Source organism: Anomaloglossus baeobatrachus, chromosome 4, assembly GCF_048569485.1.
Source record: "Anomaloglossus baeobatrachus isolate aAnoBae1 chromosome 4, aAnoBae1.hap1, whole genome shotgun sequence".
Lineage (NCBI taxonomy): Eukaryota > Metazoa > Chordata > Amphibia > Anura > Aromobatidae > Anomaloglossus > Anomaloglossus baeobatrachus.
Genome location: NC_134356.1, coordinates 576,252,927 through 576,275,632, shown reverse-complemented (window position 1 = coordinate 576,275,632; position 22,706 = coordinate 576,252,927). Strand labels below are relative to the sequence as shown.

The 22,706-nt window shown below is 47.6% G+C and overlaps 1 protein-coding gene across 1 annotated transcript in view; it reads left to right on the top strand.

Moving 5' to 3' along the window:
* MTHFS (methenyltetrahydrofolate synthetase) overlaps nt 1-11,543 on the top strand; it is a 28,231-nt gene extending 16,688 nt beyond the window's left edge. Inside the window, exon 3 of the mRNA XM_075346110.1 lies at nt 10,744-11,543. Coding sequence (XP_075202225.1) covers nt 10,744-10,985 — 242 coding nt within the window. The 3' untranslated portion in view covers nt 10,986-11,543. The remainder of the gene's footprint in view (nt 1-10,743) is intronic.
* The last annotated feature ends 11,163 nt before the right edge of the window (nt 11,544-22,706 follow it).

The following is a 22,706-nucleotide window of genomic DNA, read 5'->3' as shown; positions in this document are numbered from 1 at the left end:
ATGACTTGGGTCAAACATTTTGGATCATCTTTCCCAAGCTTCTCACCATAGTTGGTAAGAATTTGAGCCCATTCCTACTGACAGAATGGGTGTAACTGAGCCATGTTTGTTGGTCGCCTTTCTTGCACCGCCCTTTTCAGCTTTGCCCATAAATTTTCAATAGGTTTGAGATCAGGGCTTTATGATGGCCACTCCAAAATATTGACTTTGTTATCCTTAAGCCACTCTGCAACCAATTTGACAGTATTCTTCGGGTCACTGGTCATTTGGAAGACCCATTTCCGCCCAAGTTTTAAGTTCCTTGCTGATGTCTTGAGATGCTGCTTCAGTATTGCCACATAATCCTCTTTCCTCATGATGCCATCTATTTTGTGAAATGCATCAGTTCTTCCTGCAGCAAAATAACCCCACAACATGATGCTGCCACCCCCGTGTTTCACATTTGGGATGGTGTTCTTAGAGCCGTTCAAACACTGCAAGCGACTCACGCTGGGCTGAGCATCAAGCACACCTGAGCACAGTGCTGCTTGCGTGAGTGGTTTGCACTTGTAACTCACTCGAACTTCGAACCCGAACTCTGTGGTTTTTTTTGTAGTCTGTGTTCGAACTCGAAACTTGAACCTTGGATTTTCTCATCTCTAGTCTGTGAGGTAAATCCGGAGAGATGACGATAAATCATGATATTCAAGTATGTCAGGAAGCCCTCTCCTGGTGTCACCCCCCCTTTCCTTCACACAACTGGTTTAGCAACAAATCCCATGGCCATGTCCTGTGATATGGAGATGAGGTGGTGTGGGAACAATGGACACAGGATGACTCCCTGCCGTCACCCTGTAACAAGAGTTGTATCTCATTAGCAAGGCTATGGAACTAGCTAGACAGAACGACTCCAGTAAAAAATGGTTCATATCTCGCAGGCCATATTTCCGATAAATATGGCAACCATAAAAATGGTGTCTCCGCATGCGGACGATGCCGGCACACCCTTTTTATGGGAGCAGGACATTGGGAAATGCCCCAGGCGTGATATCAGCCAATGGGGAACTGGCAGACAGGTCATGAGTCCCCTCGTTCTGTAGCTAAATTCATAACTGTCACAATGAGAGCATTGGCGTCCGCCTACGACGCTCCCAGGCAAAGTTATGGCCCATATTCCATGTTGGGATATTGTCCATAACTCAAGCCAGGGGTGGAGCAGTGCTCCCTGTGAGGTCACGAAGGTAGGAGGGGACCTGGATCTGCCCAGGTTGATAACCCTACTTCGGCCATTTTCCAGTGTTCTTTCGCTGGGGGCACGTGTAGGAAACATCTGTGGGAAGGATCCTAGAAACCTGGGTACAGCGCCCCCCTGTGGCCAGACGCAACAAGGTAACTGCTGGAACTGTGTATGCCTGTTTGTAACCCATGCTTTGATTGTAACTGTACTCTGACATATGTATATTCTGTAGATTCCCTATTGTATATATTGTAGTTTCTAGTGTGCTTTAGGCTGATTAAATTATATAATTAATCTTGGGCTGTTCTGTTATCTCGATCTTGAATCCCACGTCTGTGTGTTCGGCTAATAGTTACCGTGAAGCGGTTGGTGGCAGCGAGTTTGTGCCAAGGATTATTGTGGGGAGGCCAGTGAGATTCGGGGAGATTTTATATATTCCGCCCGCGGAGGTCGGGGGAATATATACCCTACTCTCACCGGGGACCCTTCAATAATCGGCATAAGTAGTATAGCGGCCTCCTTGCTTATTGTCGGGCAATTCCATAATTGGCCTGACTATAAGAGGGGCGCTAGAGAGCGCGTCACGTGCTCTGTCTGTCGGTCGGGAGGTATAAAGGAGGGGTGACCCCACTTGTTACCCCCCGATTGTGACGTACTGGTAGCCAGCGCGGGGGATTTCTGAGTGACCCCCCCCGGTGGTTTGTGACATATTGGTGGCATAGCGGTGGGATCGAGATAATAGTGTGTGTGAGTGTGAGACCCATACTCCCAGACACTAAAGACTGCCTGCAGCAGCTGTGGCTGCTGGGGTCTTCAGACTAGCTCAACACTAGAGTGTCAGAGTGCAGATACTGTAAGGTGTGTGGAGGCATCAGGTGTCAGTTCTGTGTCAGTGACCAAAAGTCTGCAAGAATGGCTGATGGCACCAGGAGCAGAGCTATGCAACTGGCCAATGCTAAAGCAGGAGCCGAAGAGAGGGAGGACGGTGCTGTGGGCAGTAATGAGGAGGTTGCCCACGAGTCCTCCAGGAGCTCGACGCCAGAAAACCGTTCTGCAGAGGACAGCGCACAAGCTGGCAATTATGGACAAGATGAGGAGCAGCTCACCCAAGGGTCCTCAACGAGCCAGATGCCAGCCCTCCGCTCTGCAATGGACAGTGAATCACCAGGCTCCGCAGCGGGCCGCAGATCACCACGTGCCATTCCACCGAGCCTGGGAGGCTCGGATAGCCTTCTTCAAATGGCTATGGCCCTTCTCCAGGCTGGAGACCAGGAGGGCTACAAGGGACTCCTGGCAGAGCGCAGGGCAGAGCGGCAAGCAGCGCGTGAGGCTGAGGCTGCGGAGCGGCAGGCAGCGCGTGAAGAGCGCCAGGCAGAGCGTGACTACCAGCTGCAGCTAGCTCAGCTCCGGCCCTCATCAGCCACACGTGACCTTCAAGACACCAAACTTCCAAAGGTCCGTGTTGAGGACTTCCCAGTGCTGGAGAAGGATGGAGACTTGGACTCTTTCTTGACTGCTTTTGAACGGACTTGCTTGCAGCACCATCTGAACAAGGACCAGTGGGCCAAATACCTGACCCCCCGTTTAAGGGGTAAGGCCCTGGAAATCCTTGGGGACTTGCCTGCTGAGGCAGATCAGGGCTACGACATCATCAAGCGGGCCCTGATCCAACAGTACAACCTCACTCCGGAGTCCTACCGCAAGAAGTTCCGGACCCTGCAGAAGGGACCAAAGGACTCCTGGGCTGACCACCGGCGGGCACTTGCCCGAGCTGCCGACCACTGGACCCAAGGCCTGCAGCTTTCCACCGGACCGGAGATCCTGGACTTGTTCATCACGGAGCAACTCTTGTGGAACTGCCCTGAGGATCTCCGCCAGTTCATCCGAGACCAGAAGCCAAAGGGGTCCACGGCTACAGCTGCCCTGGCCGATGACTACACCAACAACCGGGCTCCTGAAGCCAGGAGAGCGGCCACCAGCAGCACCTGGAGAGGGGGTAAGATGAACTCTGCGACTGCCCCACCTGCCCCTAGACTGCAGGGGGTGTCCCCCTCAACTCCCCTCTCCAGGCCCGTGGCGGAACCAAGACGGTGCCACCAGTGCAACCTACCTGGACACTTCAAGGCCATGTGCCCTCAGCGTCCCAAGGCCCCGGCTCCGTCCCCGTCCCAAGGGCCGCCCAAGGTGTATTGTGTGGGTGGGGGTGGTGGTAGGTCCCTGGACAGCTTCCAACCAGTCACCGTCGGCCGGTCTGTGACCATAGGACTGCGAGACAGCGCCTCGGAGGTGACTCTGGTGCGGCCTGAGATGGTGTCCCCCCAAGACTTGATCCCTGGAAAAACCCTCGCTGTCTCCGGGATTGGAGGCACTGACCCGGCGCTGCCTGTTGCTGACATTTATGTGGACTGGGGCGCAGGGCGAGGGGTGAGGGAGGTGGGGGTAACTGATCGGATCCCTGCAAACGTGCTACTTGGGACAGATTTGGGGCAGATAACCTCCCAGTTTGGGCCCCCCCCAAGGGCTGAACCTTCAGCCCGTACTGACATGACTCCTAACAATGTTAATGTGTTATCTATGAATGATGTAAGGGAGGAGGGAGTGAACTCTGATATTTCTGCTTGCACAGACACCATAGACACACACACAGCTGCAGCTGTGACAGGGGAGGGGGTCAGAGAAAGGTGTGACAATGCCTCTACAAGTAATCAGCCTGTGAGCTGGGATCTGTTGCCCTCTGAAGGGATAAGCAGAGAGCAGGGTGCTGCAGGGGGAGGACCAGTGTGTGGGGTGGGGGCTACCACAGCAAATGTGGGGTCCCCAGAGATTTCACAGCGGGGTTCTGTTGCTGCAGGAGGGGAACAGGCAGGTGAGATTGGGGCCGGTCCAGGAGCGGAAGTGCTCCCAGGTAAGATCTCGGTGCATGGTTCCCCCACAACCGGGGTGTCAGGAAGCCAGGTAGGTCTGCCTGAACCGGCGACTTGGTCAGGAACGGAGGAGGAGCAGGCACGACCCACGGTCGCAGCGGCTGTGGCCGCTGTCACCCGCAGTGGGAGTGCTGGAAGCCAAGGGGCCTCCCGGAGGTCCGATAGCTCTTCCCCTTCTGACCAAGTGGCAGCCGAGTCAGGTGGAGGCCAGGACACAGGTCCCGGGGTACTGACTGAAGATGTGACAGTCTCGTCGATTCTGGCCACATCTAGTCAGGGGTTTCAGGCAGCGTTAGAAGCTGACGACAGCCTGAAAGCTCTTAAGGAGCAGGCGGCACAGCCTCCCTCGGACTCGGACCCGGAGCGAGTGGTCTGGGACCAAGGACGGCTGTACCGGGCCACGGTCCAGCAGGGTTCACCGGAGGCGTGGCCCAGGGACCGACAGTTGGTGGTACCCTATCCGTTCCGGACGGAGTTGTTGCGGATCGCACATGAGATTCCGATGGCCGGACACCTAGGGATCGCTAAGACCAAGGCCAGGTTAAACCAGCATTTCTGCTGGCCAAAAATGGGGGCCGATGTGGCTGCCTACTGCCGTTCGTGTGAAACCTGTCAGAGAGTGGGGAAGGCGGGGCCACGCCCCAAAGCCCCACTGGTATCTCTGCCAATCATCGATGAGCCTTTCAGGAGGGTGGCTGTGGATCTGGTCGGCCCGCTGGCCATCCCCAGCAGCTCCGGGAAACGCTTCATACTGACGGTAGTGGACTATGCCACCCGGTACCCAGAAGCAGTGGCCTTGTCGTCCATTCGGGCTGACAAGGTGGCCACCGCATTGCTGGAGATTTTCTCCCGAGTGGGTTTTCCCCAGGAAATGCTCACTGACCGGGGGACCCAATTCATGTCCCAGCTGATGGAGGCCCTCTGTAAGCAAGTCCAGGTGCGACATCTGGTGGCCAGCCCGTACCATCCACAGACTAATGGCCTGTGCGAGCGGTTCAATGGCACCTTAAAGCAGATGCTTAAGATGTTGGTCGACTCCCATGGGCGTGACTGGGAGCGGTATCTCCCACACCTGTTATTTGCTTACCGGGAGGTTCCACAGGCCTCAACAGGATTCTCACCGTTTGAGCTCCTGTACGGGCGACGTGTGCGGGGCCCCCTGGCTCTGGTGAAAGAGGCTTGGGAAGGGGATTTGGCCACCCCTGGAGTGTCGGTTATCGAGTATGTCATGCGCTTCCGGGACAAAATGCAGGCCTTGACGCAACTGGTACACGACAATATGGCTCAAGCCCAGGCCGATCAGAAGCGTTGGTACGACCAGAACGCTTGTGAGAGGACCTACCAAGTGGGTCAAAAGGTGTGGGTACTGGTCCCCGTACCACAGGACAAGCTTCAGGCAGCCTGGGAAGGCCCATACCTCGTGTACCAGCAGCTCAACCCTGTGACGTACCTGGTCACCCTGGACCCTGCCCGTGGAAGGCGGAAGCCCTTCCATGTGAACATGATGAAGGCACATCATGAGCGGGAGGCATGTGCGCTCCCCGTGTGCAACCTGCCCGAGGAGGGAGAAGCGGAAACCCTCTTGGATATGCTAGCCCAGGTTAGGGCAGGCGGATCCATTGAGGATGTGGAGGTTGGCCACCAGCTCTTGGAAGACCAACGGTCCCAGCTGTGGGCCACCCTCCTCCCCTTCCGGGGGTTGTTTACCAACCAGCCCGGAAGGACTGACTTGGCTGTCCATCACGTGGACACTGGGGATCATCCCCCGATCCGGCGTTCAGCATATCGGGTCTCCCTGGAGGTGCAGCAACACATGCGCCAGGAGATTGACGAGATGCTGAAGCTGGGGGTGATCCAGGCATCCAACAGCGCTTGGGCCTCGCCTGTAGTCCTCGTCCCTAAGAAGGACCGAACCACTCGGTTCTGCGTGGACTACAGGGGGCTCAATGCGGTCACGGTCGCCGATGCGTACCCAATGCCACGCATCGATGACCTGCTCGATCAGTTGGCCGGGGCTCAGTACCTGACCATCATGGATCTGAGCCGGGGATATTGGCAGATCCCCCTGACTCGCGAGGCCAGGGAACGCTCTGCCTTTATTACCCCATTTGGACTATACGAGTCCACGGTGATGCCATTCGGGATGAGGAATGCCCCTGCCACTTTCCAGCGGATGGTCAACACCCTGCTCAAGGGACTTGAAGGGTACGCGGCCGCGTACCTGGATGACATTGCCGTCTTCAGTCCCACCTGGGAGGACCACCTAGAGCATCTAGCACAGGTGCTCAGGCGGATCCACCGGGCAGGTTTGACCATCAAGCCGGGAAAGTGTCAGCTGGCCATGAGCGAGGTCCAGTACCTCGGTCACCGGGTAGGTGGGAGAACACTGAAGCCCGAGCCTGAGAAAGTGGAAGCCATCGCATCCTGGCCCACCCCCAGGACCAAGAAGCAGGTGATGTCCTTCTTGGGGACCGCTGGGTACTATAGGAGGTTTGTTCCATGCTATAGTAGCCTGGCAAAGCCCTTGACGGACCTCACCAAGAAGAAGCTGCCCTCTGCAGTCGATTGGACAATGGACTGCGAGACAGCCTTCCGGGCCCTAAAGGACGCCCTGTCCAGCCCGCCCGTGCTACAGGCAGCCGACTTCACGCGGCCGTTTGTAGTACAGACCGACGCCAGTGACTTCGGCCTCGGTGCGGTGCTCAGCCAGGTGGACTCTGCGAGCCAAGAGCACCCAGTCTTGTACCTGAGCAGGAAGCTGTTACCAAGGGAAGTTGCCTATTCCACGATGGAGAAGGAGTGCCTGGCCATAGTGTGGGCCCTGCAGCGTCTGCAACCCTATCTATACGGGCGCCACTTCATCGTGGAGACGGACCACAATCCCCTCAGCTGGTTGCACACCGTCTCTGGGACGAATGGGCGATTGTTGCGATGGAGCCTTGCGCTCCAGCAATACAACTTCACCATTCGCCACAAAAGGGGCCGTGACCACGGTAACGCAGACGGGCTGTCCCGACAAGGAGAGGTCGCGGACGGGCGCACGGGGGAACACCGGAGTGTGCTGCCCCCTAGCGCCCTCAAAAGGGGGGAGGTGTGAGGTAAATCCGGAGAGATGACGATAAATCATGATATTCAAGTATGTCAGGAAGCCCTCTCCTGGTGTCACCCCCCCTTTCCTTCACACAACTGGTTTAGCAACAAATCCCATGGCCATGTCCTGTGATATGGAGATGAGGTGGTGTGGGAACAATGGACACAGGATGACTCCCTGCCGTCACCCTGTAACAAGAGTTGTATCTCATTAGCAAGGCTATGGAACTAGCTAGACAGAACGACTCCAGTAAAAAATGGTTCATATCTCGCAGGCCATATTTCCGATAAATATGGCAACCATAAAAATGGTGTCTCCGCATGCGGACGATGCCGGCACACCCTTTTTATGGGAGCAGGACATTGGGAAATGCCCCAGGCGTGATATCAGCCAATGGGGAACTGGCAGACAGGTCATGAGTCCCCTCGTTCTGTAGCTAAATTCATAACTGTCACAATGAGAGCATTGGCGTCCGCCTACGACGCTCCCAGGCAAAGTTATGGCCCATATTCCATGTTGGGATATTGTCCATAACTCAAGCCAGGGGTGGAGCAGTGCTCCCTGTGAGGTCACGAAGGTAGGAGGGGACCTGGATCTGCCCAGGTTGATAACCCTACTTCGGCCATTTTCCAGTGTTCTTTCGCTGGGGGCACGTGTAGGAAACATCTGTGGGAAGGATCCTAGAAACCTGGGTACAGCGCCCCCCTGTGGCCAGACGCAACAAGGTAACTGCTGGAACTGTGTATGCCTGTTTGTAACCCATGCTTTGATTGTAACTGTACTCTGACATATGTATATTCTGTAGATTCCCTATTGTATATATTGTAGTTTCTAGTGTGCTTTAGGCTGATTAAATTATATAATTAATCTTGGGCTGTTCTGTTATCTCGATCTTGAATCCCACGTCTGTGTGTTCGGCTAATAGTTACCGTGAAGCGGTTGGTGGCAGCGAGTTTGTGCCAAGGATTATTGTGGGGAGGCCAGTGAGATTCGGGGAGATTTTATATATTCCGCCCGCGGAGGTCGGGGGAATATATACCCTACTCTCACCGGGGACCCTTCAATAATCGGCATAAGTAGTATAGCGGCCTCCTTGCTTATTGTCGGGCAATTCCATAATTGGCCTGACTATAAGAGGGGCGCTAGAGAGCGCGTCACGTGCTCTGTCTGTCGGTCGGGAGGTATAAAGGAGGGGTGACCCCACTTGTTACCCCCCGATTGTGACGTACTGGTAGCCAGCGCGGGGGATTTCTGAGTGACCCCCCCCGGTGGTTTGTGACATAGTCATTATAGCCAAACAGTTTAATTTTAGTTTTGTCAGACCACAGGACATGTCTCCAAGAATAACAGTCTTTGTTCCTGCATGGATTTGCAAACATTAATCTGTCTTTTTTTTATGTTTCTTTTGGAGTAATGGCTTCTTCCTGGCAGAGTGACCTTTCAGCCCACTTTGATACAGTACTCGTTTCACTGTGGATAATGACACAATCTTACCAGCTTCCACCAGCATCTTCACAAGGTCTTTTGCTTTGTCCTTGGGTTGATATGCACATGTATGACCAAAGCATGTTCATCTCTGGTACACAGAACCTGTCTCTTTCCTGAGATGTATGATGGCTGGACATTCCCATCTTGTTGGTACTTGCATATAATTGTTTGTACAGATGAACGAGGCACCTTCAGGGATCTGGAAATTGCACCCAAGGATACACCAGACTTGTGCAAGTCCATAATTCTCTTCTTGAGATAATCGCTGATTTCTTTTGACTTTCCCATGATGCCACACAAAGAAGTAGTATTTTTCAGGTGTGCATTAAAATACATCCACAGGTGTGTCTCTAATTAACTCAGATGTTGCCAATAAACCTATCAGAAGCTTCCAAAGACGTGACATCATCATATGGGCTGTCCCATATTGTTTAAAGGCGTAGTACTCTTAGTTTATGTAAATGTTTGACTTTGCAAAAAGTAATAAAAATACCTTAAAACATTCTCTCTCATTACTTTGGCATTTGGCAAATAGAAATAATTTTGGTTTCTAATTGACCTAAAACGATAAAGATTTATTCTGATTTCATGTCAGATTGTGAGAAAAACATGCAGATGTGTCTTTTTAGATAGTGTATGTAAACTTCTGGTTTCAACTGTAGATCCCAATGAAGAAGTGTTTTTTTTTCCTTTCAACTGCTGGGATATGTGACCATTGTGAAGGAAAATAAAACATGGGAGAAGGGTTTCTTGTAAAGGAGAATTCCCATCTCATCCACAGTTGATGCAGGTCTCACCAACAAGACCCTAAAACTCAAGAGATGGTGGAAATTCCCACTCACATCTGGACGCAGTACCATATTCTCATCAAAGACAAAACACATTTTTCGCCTATATAAAGGATAAGTCATAAATGTTTGATCAATGGGAACCCGATTCGAATAGGGGTCTCCAGTCCTCTCTTCCTTCTCACCTGCAGAAGGAAGGAGTTTGAGGGGGTGACCGCTGGGACTCCCAATGAACCTGAGGTCCTATATAGACCCATGTGAGTAGAGCAGAGGTTGCGAATGCGCAGCTCTACTCCATTCATTGTCTATGGGACTGCCGCAGATGGCCACTACACTTTACACATTAGTTTACAGAAAAGCTCTCCAATCCATGACACTACAGCTGTGACTGATCTGCAGTTCCCTTCCCTGAGCTGTAGTTTTGCATTAGCTGCAATGTCACCAGTGTGAATGATTACATTACTACAATGCATTTTGAAGACAATGGACATTTTTGATATGGAAAAAATAATTTTTACGTAGGTTCATCAAATACATCCTTCATTTTTTCTTTAAAGGGGTTGTGCTCTACTTTTACATTTATTCTGTATCCTTAGGATAAGTCATCAATGTCTGATTGGCCGGGGTCTCACACCCCCGACGATCAGCTTCTATCGGTGGCAGCTGGAAATGCTCAGTTCCAGAGCTGCTCCGTCTTCTGATAGTGGGTACCGCATATCCACCTCCTATTGATCTGGATGGGAGTCGGATGTGTAGTACCCGGCCGTAGCCACTATCAGATAATGAAGGAGCTCCGAACCTGAGCATTCTCTGCTGCCGCCGCTGGGACCGGGGACAAGTGATCGGCTGGGTGTTGGATCCCAACTTATCAGACAATAATGACTTATCGTAAGGATAGGCCATCAGTGTAAAAGTAGGGGACAATCTCTTTAATATTTAGAACACCTGATATGCAGTTTTCAGCCTGGTCTAAGTTGTAGATATTCCTCTTATGTGAGTGTCTCTACCAGTAATATAGGCTGGATGTGAGGTCTGTGTGTATCCTGGGGGTAGCTCATATCTCATCACAGCTTCTGCCCTGCAATTTAAAGTTCTTGTACTTTCTTCCTTTTCTATAGACAATTTTCTCTGCCCTCCTTGAGACTCCTTCCCCTTGTAAGAAAGTTTCAATATAGCCCCAGTCTTAAATGCTTTAAAATGTGCAGCAACTGTTTACATGCAACCAAATTATTACAGGCGGATTGGATCTTGTGCTTGTACCAGGACTCGGATTTGACATGGAAGGTCACCGCTTGGGGAGGGGTAAAGGATATTATGACACTTTCTTAGAGCGCTACAGCCGTCACCTTTCGGACAAACCATATACAATCGCTTTGGCATTTCAAGAACAGATTTGTGACTGCGTCCCAGTAACAGAATACGATTTTGTAATTGATGAAGTTCTCTCTGCTGGAGACCTGGAGATGCTCAAGAAATGACTTTCCAATCTTCTCTGCCTCAAGTTGATAATGTTCCAATCATGACAATGTCTTGTGCTTAAAGCACCACTTCAGCGTTTTTTATTATTATTTTCATTGTGGGAGTGGTGCTTTAAATCTAAGTCTCCTGCCCCTTGTCTTCTACTCAATCTCTGGTACCTTCATCTGTTTTCAGCGTCACTCCGGTCGGTCTTTTACAGATTGTTCCATGTTTCATGGAGTGTGCCAAAGGTCACGCTTCAATACAAGTCTATGAAATCCTCGTTCTGGCTCTCATAGACCTGCATTGAGAATTTGTGACATAACTTCTCATTTCCAGCCAGTCAGAAGTTACTGGCAAAAGATGGCACCGTGGGACCGGAGCGACGTTAAAAAAATATGATGATGCTAAAAGGTTATAAGATTATAAGACCATGGGCAGGGGGCGTAAGTTTAAAGCACTTCTCCAGCCCTGAAATAAAAAGTAACGCTGGAGTGGTGCTGTAAACAGTTCTTCCTCTTCGCATGAAGATTATTAAATTTAATATCAGAATAAAGCTATTGTTTATATTCTCAAAATCGTCATTGGTCTCATCATTTTTAGCATTTGGATGAATGTTATGAGCTCTTTATTCCTTTGTGAGTGGCTGCAATTGTGATATTATTTGCAGAAGTGGTTGTCCAAGACTAACATATTGATGATGTATTCAAAGGATCAAAGGGGGCCAAAACCTCACACCTCATTGATCATCTGTTATCTGCTTTGGCGATATAAATCTAACATATAAACCTGAATGTGTGTGTGTGTGTGTGTGTGTGTGTGTGTGTGTGTGTGTGTGTCCGGGATTGGCATCTGCAACGTCGCAGCTACAGCCACAAAATTTTGCCCACTCAGACGTCTGGACCCCGAGAGCGTCATAGGCTATGTTGTGAGGCGAAATTTTAACCCTGTGCGTTCCAATTTACCAATCAATTTTGCCCCTATCTACATAATGGGGAAAAAGTGAAACGAAAAGTGTTGGAGGCAAATTGACAACTGCCAGATATGAACAAGGGGGACTATATAGATATATGTGTGTATGTATATATATATATATATATATATATATATATAAAGCTGTGTGTGTGTGTGTGTGTGTGTGTCCGCTAAAGGAATCCGCACCGTCGCATTTACAATCACGAAATTTTGCACGGACACCTCATGTGACCCAGGGAACGTCATAGACTATCTTTTGACAGGAAACTTTAACCCCGCGCTTTACAGTTACTCTCCAAAAACATGCCTCCTTTAAAGTAAATGGAGCCTGGAATTACAGGTTATTAGTAGGAGCTGTGATTGGTTGCTATAGGAACAAAAGACATTCATAGTGTAAGAAGCTTATATGTGAGGTAATAAGATGTCGGTGGGGAGACGGATAAAGAGAGACAGAGAGAGAGACACACAGAGACAGATAGGGAAAGAGACAGAGATAGAGACAGACAGGGAAAGAGACAGACGGGGAAAGAGACAGAGATAGAGACAGACGGGGAAAGAGACAGATGAGGAAAGAGACAGACCTGGAAAGAGACAGACGGAGCACTTTACTTGGCCAATTTAGTTAAATCAGTGTGGAATATCTGTGGTGTTGAAATATATGTTGTGAAATGCTTCTATTAGCTTAGTTTTTGCCTTTTAATAATTACATTTCTATCTATTTGTTTTGTGGTTTTTGTGTGCAGAATAAATTTTTCTCAATACATTCTATTTTGTTAACAGTAGTTATTAACCCGGGCGAAGCCGGGTAGTACAGCTAGTTATATATATAATATATATATATATATAGCCGGAAAAGCACAGCCCCATACATACCGTAATTTAGTGGGTGCTGCAGACTAGCTCCTATTTAAGTGGGAGCTGATCTGTAATAGCCAGCAGCAGCCAAAAAAAAAAAGTCTGTGTACGGATCTGTTCTGGTCTTATAGAGCTGAATGGGAGGTGATCTGCAGTACCCGGGCACAGCCATTACACAGTATATGGAGCTGTACCTCTGTGCCGCGTATACATCCAGCCGCTACAGGATATCCAACCCCTTTGACCTAAAATTGATGGATAGGTAGGTCATCCATATTGTAGTAATGGACAACTCCTTTAACTGCCAGTGAAAATTGCACTTAGTATCATGTCTTTTTTTCACTTTTTTCTTCTGCTTTTAAAGAGTGAATTATCTTTATTTTGTTAGGAGAATGCTATGACTATTTCGGCACCTCCATCCAAGACTCATCCAATCATGAAAATCCACGGTAGCAAAATCTGATATGATTAAAAAACTGCTACAGATTTACCCCATATTTTACTCATTGTAAACCTACAGCATAAATGCAAATTTAAAATCACTGGTTCAATCAATTTCCACTGCAATTTTTCTTTTTCTCCACAGCATGTGCTTTAAATTTAGTATAATGTAATCCACAGTGAGGGTACTGTAATATGCGGCAGATTTTCAACCCGAAATATCCAGACGAAAAAATGCCATATTTTACCTGTGCAAAAATAATCTCATCTCCATACATACAATGTGAACCCCCACCTTGCTCCTTATATACAGTGTGATGCCTCACATAGCGTCCTTATATGCAGAATGAGCCCTCACATAACCACCTATACATATGAGCCCTCACATAGCCTCTCTATACAGTATCAGCACTCACATAGCCTCCCTATGTACAGTATGAGCCCTCACATAGTCCCCTATATACAGTATGAGCCCCCACATAGCCCCCTATATACAGTATAAGCAATCACATTGCCTCTCTATATACAGAGTGAGCACCCACATAGCTCCCTATATACGGTATGAGCCATCAAATTTCACCCAATATAGGTTATGAGCCCTCAAATAGCCTGCCTATATACAGTATGAGCCCTCACATAGCCCCACTATATACAGTGAGCCATCACATGGCCCCTATATACTGTATGAGCCTCACTTTTGCTCCGCTATATGCAGGATTAGCAATCACATAGCCCCCTATGTACACGTACACATCCTATACACATATAAAAAAACAACAGCAATACATACTCACCTTGCTCCTGTTCTCCCAGCGCTCTGCTCCAGTCCTTGGGTATCCACGTCTTGGCGGCCGATTGTCATAAATGTGTCCACACACACAGATGGGTTACATACAAAACAGTAGAAGCACAACACCAGTGCCCAACAGGTACCTGCGAGGATAGTCCCTAATCTCAAACTGATTTGTCCCTGCTTGACCTTGGAGGATGATACCTTAAGAATAAACAATGGCACCCCTGCTCGACATCAACTGACCCTAACTGTCCTTAAAGGGAACCTGTCATCAGAAATTGAGCTTTAAACCTAAAAGTTTCCCCCTCTGCAGCTCGTGGGCTGCATTCTAGCAAGGTTCCTGTACTTTTTGTGCCCCCTTTGAAACCAAATTAAACACTTTATAAAGTTGTACCTTTTTGTCTGTAATTCTTGTAAATTATCCATGGGGGCGGGCTCTCTTGCGTCCATTGCTGTCCCTCCTGCAGATTGACGCCGTCCCCCATTGCTCCATTTCATATCTCAGGACGCCGCCCACTGCGCCCGAGGTCCCGTGCACGCGAGGACTGCTGGTGATGTGGTCGCAGGCACGAGATTATGGGCGGCGCTGTGATTGCATCGCAAGTGCCCGCCCAAAATCTCGTGACCGCGATCTCCCCTCTGCCTCCAGTGTTCTGTGCAAGCGCTGGAAGATGACCCAACGTCACCTCCTTCCCATCCTGCCCTGCATCAGGAAATAGATGGGAGGAGCGGAGCAGCACAGCACAGGTTACAAAAAAAACCCAAAAAAAAACGTTTAGTGCTTTTCACTTTTCAGAAGACAATGTGTGTCTTTGTTTGATTTTACATGTTTTTTTTACTGTGTACGTCGCTCAGATCCTCTCCGCGTCTCCTCGTATCCTGTGGTGGCCTGCTCCGCTCCTCCCATCTATTTCCTGCTGCAGGGAAGGAGGTGACGTCGGGTCATCTTCCAGCGCTTGCGCAGAACGCTGGAGGCAGAGGGGAGATTGTGGTCACGAGATTATGGGCGGGCACTTGCGATGCAATCACAGCGCCGCCCATAATCTCGTGCCTGCGACCACGTCACCAGCGGTCCTCGCGTGCACGGGACCTCGGGCGCAGTGGGCGGCGTCCTGAGATATGAAATGGAGCAATGGGGGACGGCGTCAATCTGCAGGAGGGACAGCTACGGACGCAAGAGAGCCCGCCCTCATGGATAATTTACAAGAATTGCAGGCAAAAAGGTACAACTTTATAAAATGTTTAATTTGGTTTCAAAGGGGCCACAAAAAGTATAGAAACCTTGCTAGAATGCAGCCCACGAGCTGCAGAGGGGGAAACTTTTAGGTTTAAAGCTAAATTTCTGATGACAGGTTCCCTTTAACTACACCCTAACTCTGGTAAATGTGGAGAACAAAAACAGGAATAACAGAAAAATACGAAATACACATAACTAATGGATGAGACACAGGCCTAGAAACGTGTTCACATAGTAAATAACCCAGGACAGACAAAACAATTACCGTAAAAATTCTCTGCAGGGAAAACAACTGGGGTTTGAAATGCAGGATAAACCCCTAGCTAAAGAGCTGGAACTACAACTATCTATCCACCTGGAAATATAGCCAACAAAGAACACCGCTGCAAGTATAGTGTAAATAGCCACTCCCAAGATGCAATAGGACAGAACCAAATAGGGAAGTAGAGACACCTGAAATAAAAGCTTCAAGAAAGGAAAGGAAAGACAAAAGAACCATCTGCAATTGACCAAAACTAACCATTCAGCAAAAGGTCACCGGATCGATTCCCGAAACCGAGGAATGACAGTGCTCCCCTACTTTGGGATGTCACTGGACCCTCAGAAGCTCCCACCTTCTGAAGTCACTGATGGCACTCTCAACAGGCAATCCACATGCAGATTCCCCGAATCAACCCAGGAGTTATCTTCAGGACCAAAACCCTTCCACTTGACGAGATACAGGAAACAGGGCCTGACACGCATGAAACTTAGAACTCGCTCTATCTCATACTCTCAATCCCCCTCCAAATCCAGAGACAAATAGTTTCTAAGGCATCAGAGAGATGATTCATTTCCATTAATCATCCAAAATGCATCAGAAAAGCAACGTTTCGGCCAACAAGAGGCATTTTTCAAGCAGAAGAGTCATCTGCCGTTTTGTTTATGCTTTAAAAAGAACGCTTGTTGGCCAAGACATCGCTTTTAGGATGCATTTCGGATGAATAAAGGAATTGAATCATCTCTCTAGTGCCTCGGAAATAATTCCTCTCTGGATTTGCTGGTGACTCGGTAACAATAGAAGGCCTAGCATTTACTTTGCAGGTAGAGAAGTTAGAACCATAAATTAAATGGATGCCATGTGTAACCCTACTACATACTTTCTCGAGCATCATAGTTATGTGACTTTGTGAAAGAGGAGAGTCATGAATATCAGAAACCTGAATGGGCAGGTTGAGAGAGGCGCAATCATAACCACAATCTACTTTAACGTCATGATCAGTTACATTGATTGTAAAATCTGAATCCACAAATGCACGTGCAAACAAAGCCAGACTTACCTTCAAGTAGGGACGAGCGGACCCATGGATGTTCGGGTTCGCCAGGTTCAAAATCTCTTTAGTTAAAAGTTGAGTTTTAGACCCGAACTTGACCCTGGCCCCCAAACCCCATATAAGTCAATGGGGACCCGTACATTGGTGCTGTAAAATGGTTGTAGTAAGGGCTAGGGGCCTGCAAAAGTAAGCAAAATAGGGGAAAGAACTTGACAATTGCCCTTGTGCTTCCAGCCATTCTTTTCAGAAAAATACATATATTTAATGTGATATGTTTCTTCAATTTACTCTATAGAAGATAGTATAGTGCATAGTATTTCTTGTACTTTGCTGCCATCTACTGGCCACCATTATAATATGTTTTTCATGTACAGTGATGGCCAAAAGTATTGGCACCCCTGCAATTTTGTCAGATAATACAAAGTTTCTTCTTGAAAATGATTGCAATCACAAATTCTTTGGCATTATCTTCATTTATTTTGCTTGCAATGAAAAAACACAAAAGAGAATGAAACAAGAATCAAATAACTGATCATTTCACACAAAACTCCAAAAATGGGCTAGACAAAAGTATTGGCACCCTTAGCCTAATACTTGGTTGCACAACCTTTAGCCAAAATAACTGCGTACAACCGCTTCCGGTAACCAATGAGTTTCTTACAATGCTCTGCTGGAATTTTAGACCATTCTTCTTTGGCAAATTGCTCCAGGTCCCTGAGATTTGAAGGCTGCCTTCTCCAAACTGCCATTTTGAGATCTCTCCACAGGTGTTCTATGGGATTCAGGTCTGGACTCATTGCTGGCCACTTTAGTAGTCTCCAGTGCTTTCTCTCAAACCATTTTCTAGTGCTTTTTGAAGTGTGTTTTGGGTTATTGTCCTGCTGGAAGATCCATGACCTCTGAGGGAGACCCAGCTTTCTCACACTGGGCACTACATTATGCTTCAAAATTTGTTGGTAGTCTTCAGACTTCATAATGCCATGCCCACGGTCAAGCAGTCCAGTGCCAGAGGCAGCAAAGCAACCCCAAAACATCAGGGAACCTCCGCCATGTTTGACTGTAGGGACCGTGTTCTTTTCTTTGAATGCCTCTTTTTTTTTTTTCCTGTAAATTCTATGTTGATGGCTTTTCCCAAAAAGCTCCACTTTTGTCTCATCTGACCAGAGAACATTCTTCCAAAACGTTTTAGGCTTTCTCAGCTGAGTTTTGGCAAACTCCAGCCTGGATTTTTTATGTCTCGGGGTAAAAAGTGGGGTCTTCCTGGGTATCCTACCATACAGTCCCTTTTCATTCAGACGCCGACGGATAGTACGGGCTGACACTGTTGTACGCGCGGATTGCAGGGCAGCTTGAACTTGTTTGGATGTTAGTCGAGGTTCTTTATCCACCATCCGCACAATCTTGCGTTGAAATCTCTCGTCAATTTTTCTTTTCCTTCCACATCTAGGGAGGTTAGCCACAGTGCCATGGGCTTTAAACTTCTTGATGACACTGCGCACCGTAAACACAGAAACTTTCAGGTCTTTGGAGATGGACTTGTAGCCTTGAGATTGCTCATGCTTCCTCACAATTTGGATTCTCAAGTCCTCAGACAGTTCTTTGGTCTTCTTTCTTTTCTCCGTGCTCAATGTGGTACACACAAGGACACAGGACAGAGGTTGAGTCAACTTTAATCCATGTCAACTGGCTGCAAATGTGATTTAGTTATTGCCAACACCTGTTAGGTGCCACAGGTAAGTTATAGGTGCTGTTAATTGCACAAATTAGAGAAGCATCACATGATTTTTCAAACAGTGCCAATACTTTTGTCCACCCCCTTTTTATGTTTGGTGTGGAATTATATCCAATTTGGCTTTATGACAATATTATTTTTTTTTTCATTGAAGACAAATTAAATGAAGATAATAATACCAAAGAATTTGTGATTGCAATCATTTTCAAGAATAAACTGAGTATTATCTGACAGAATTGCAGGGGTGCCAATACTTTTGGCCAGCACTGTATTATATAGTAATTTTCCCATAATGCCTCTCTCTCTCTCTCTCTCTCTCTGCAACTCCTCCTATCTTTTCCATACATCCTTTCTTTCTGGTCAGTACCATCATGGCTGCACGTCCATCAGGACTGAAGAGAGGATTCTCCTGTTACCTCTATCCTACATCCTCCAATTTGTAACCTTCATCCATCCATTTATCCTTACTGACTTCCTACCTCATCAAACCAAGGTACTGTAAATAAATAAGTTGAAGTTCATCCCCTGCATCATCCTTCCTGGATTTATCACATGCAGCTGGGAAGGCATGGGAGGAAAGGATAGCCATACTCACATTCATCAGACACATCTCACTCACGTGCATTAGTGGCAAAATCGCCCTGCAAGTAAATGTGGATAGGGAATATATTTTTTTAAACATGAAGTTATTTTTGATAACAGCCCTGAGCTGTCTGCTCTACCTTGGCTGGTTATCAAAATAGAGAGGACCCCCACAATGTTTTTTTTTTTTAAATTATTATTTTTCTTTGAAAAAAATGGGGTCCCCTCTATGACCAGCCAAAGTAAAGCAAATAGCTGGGGGATTGTATTATCAGGCTGGGAAGGCTAATGGTTATTTTCTCCATTCCCAGCCTAAAAATATCAGTCCACAGCCGCCCCAGAAATGGCGCAGCCATTAGATGCGTCAATGACACCAAACTATGTAGGATATTAAAAATTGACCTTGATAGTATAATATTACAAAAAGATCTAGATAAGATGTCAGACTGGACAGATGCTTTGCAAATGAGATTTAATGTTGATAAATGTAAAGTAATGCACCTAGGACGGAGTAATCTTATAGCTGCGTATACATTAAATGGAAGTAAACTCGGGACTACAGAACAGAAGGACTTGGGTATTCTCATTACAAATAAGCTGAGCAGGAGGAACTGTTTGTTGTGTTTTTTGGTTGTGGGGCAGACATTCTATTTGGGTGCTCCCCTTGTCAGGGCGGAAGTTCATTCACGGGGCACGACAGGGTTTGTAGTATACCTGTCCACCTTATCCTTCCGGCCTGTGACCTCTCACCTTGGGACCGATGTGCAGTCCAGCCCATGGATGAAGCTTGGGTGAGATCAAGCCTATGCGCTGCCATGTGGCACTTTGTTGTTGTTTGCACAATTTATGCACAAGCACTTTATTATTATTATTGATTTTATCTAGCTACTAGTAAAAGTTAAGTTTTAGTCCCTGCTGCATTTCTGTTACCTTTTGGACTATTGGGCATTACATTTTCTGCTTAGCAGACCTGCTATTATATTTCCTGTACAAATAAGCTGAGCAGCAGCACTCAATGTCAGGCAGCAGCTGCCAAAGCAAACAAGATTTTAGGGTGTATAAAAAGAGAGATTAGATCCCGTGATCCCAACATATTGTTACCCCTCTATAAATCACTTCTATGGCCACATCTGGAATATGGGATTCAGTTTTTGGCTCCACATTTTAAAAAGGACATTCAGAAGTTAGAGTCAGTTCAAAGGCGGCAACTAGACTACTACAAGGAATGGAAGGCCTCCTATATGATGACAGGTTGGAAAAGTTAGATATGTTTAGCTTAGAAAAAAGAAGTCTCAGAGGAGATCTCATTTATATGTATAAATACATGTGTGGTCAATATAAAGGACTGGCTCATGACTTATTCCGTTCAAAGACAATACTAAGGACCAGGAGGCATACACTGCGAGTGGAAGAAAAGCGATTCCGGCAGCTAATCAGGAAAGGGTTCTTCACAGTTAGAGCAGTCAGACTGTGGAATGCCGACCACAAGAAGTAGTAATGGCAGATACTATGACAGCCTTTAAAAAAGGGCTGGATGATTTCCTCAGTACACACAACATTGTTGGTTATAAATGACTAAAGGCCGCTTTACACGCAACGACATCGCTAAAGAGATGTCGTTGGGGTCACGGAATTTGTGACGCACATCCGGCCTCGTTAGCGACGTCGTTGCCTGTGAAACGCACTAACGTCCGTTAACGATCAATATTACCTACCTAATCGTTGATCGTTGACGGGTCGTTCCTTTCCCGATTATCGTTGCTGTTGCAGGACGCAGGTTGTTCGTCGTCCCTGCGGCAGCACACATCGCTACGTGTGACACCGCAGGAACGAGGAACATCACCTTACCTGCGGCTGCCCACAATGAGGAAGAAAGGAGGTGGGCGGTATGTTCGGCCCGCTCATCTCCGCCCCTCCGCTTCTATTGGACAGCCGCTTAGTGACGCCGCTGTGACTCTGAACGAACCGCCCCCTTAGAGAAGAGGCGGTTCGCCGGCCACAGCGATGTCGCTAAGCAGGTAAGTATGTGTGACGGGGACTAACGATATTGTGTGCCACGGGCAGCGATATGGCCGTGGGTTAGCATTTATAAGGCATTTATCAGACACCCCCATTACTAACCTCATAAGTGTACAGTTAATAAACACACAAACAGAAAAAAATACTTTATTTGAATAAAGACCCCCCCACTTCTTAATTCACTTATTTATTCATTTTAATAAATTCTTGAAGTTCTGATGTAATCCTGTGGTGAATAACGACTCCCCCATTCATCAATTTATTAATTAAAACAGAAATCCTTAAAGTTCTGATATAATCCAATGTCCCACAATGCCCAGAAAGTTCTATGGAGCCTCGATCTAAGAACGTGCCTCCACAGGTCTCTCCCGGTCATCGGCATTTTTATTCATCATCTCATATTTATTGGTTATGGGCGAGCGTGCTTGGCACTGATCAGTACTCTATCAAGTGTCGGGTGCTTGGTGCTTGAGTCACTTGATTGAGTATTCTGGTACACGAGAGTCATGCTCGAGTTTCGGGGCTCTTTTTCAGCCACTAAACATGCGGGGATTGCTTCTTAAACATTGTAATGCCATAGCCATGTTGGTTACTGGCATTACTGTGATGGTTCATCCGCATAGCGTTATCAGGTCTGTATAAGACCCATTGATGCTATGCTTGCCACACTGTAAACAGAAATAGTGTAGGGAGAGGTTCTGCTGGAGAAGGGAAAGTGGGTTATAGCGTGACAGTACCTGCTGGTGAAACATTATACCAACAGTCCTTTTCAGGGCTAATTGATATCTATTTTCTTATATTACGACTCTTAATCTGCAAATAATGTAGGTTGAGCTTTTGGAGTATGGATAGTACTAGAGGCCTGTAGGCAGTGACTGTAGCCTTACAGACTGTGCTGCTGCTACCTAAAAAAAAAATCTATTTTCTCTAACAGTGCTGCTCTTAAGGCCCCGTCACACACAGAGATAAATCTTTGGCAGATCTGTGGTTGCAGTGAAATCATGGACATATTGTTCCATTTCTACACAGCCACAAACCTGGCACTGATTGTCCACAATTTCACTGCAACCACAGATCTGCTGCAGATTTATCTCTGTGTGTAACGTGGCCTTTAGTCTGCAATTAGTGTTGTGCTGCTACCTAAGGGCTCATGCGCACATTGCCGAATTTCATGCATTTACGCTGCGTATTGCACTGCAGCGTAAATGAATGCGTCCTGTGTCCCCAGCACAATCTATGAAGATTGTGCATAATCCATGTGCACGTTGCGTCTGAGAGCGCAGCGATTTGGATGCCAAACTTTTGTTCCAAATCACTGCGTTCTAAAAAGCAACATGTCACTTATTCCGTGCGCTTTGGATGCAGATCCCACTCTGTCTATGGTGGGAGCAGCATCCAGAGCACATGAAATCGGCTTTTTTTTCTACAGAAACACTGCATTCATTATGGCACACAGCCTTAAAATATATTCTCTGATAATACAGCTTTTAGCTGCATTTACAGTAGTGTAGGGCAAGCTGCTGGAGTAGGGAGAGTTTATTAGAGGCATGTAGGCAGGGACTCTAGCCTTACAGACTATGCTATTGCTGCTTCTGCTACATAAAAAAAATCTATTCTCCAATAGTACTGCCCTTATCTGCCCTTAAGGGTGCTTTACACGCTACGATAGCACCCGCCCCTGTCGTACGTGCGATATGTGGTGATCGCTGCCGTAGAGAACATTATCGCTACGGCAGCGTCACATGCACATACCTTGTCAGCGACGTCGCTGTGACTGCCGAACAATCCCTCCTT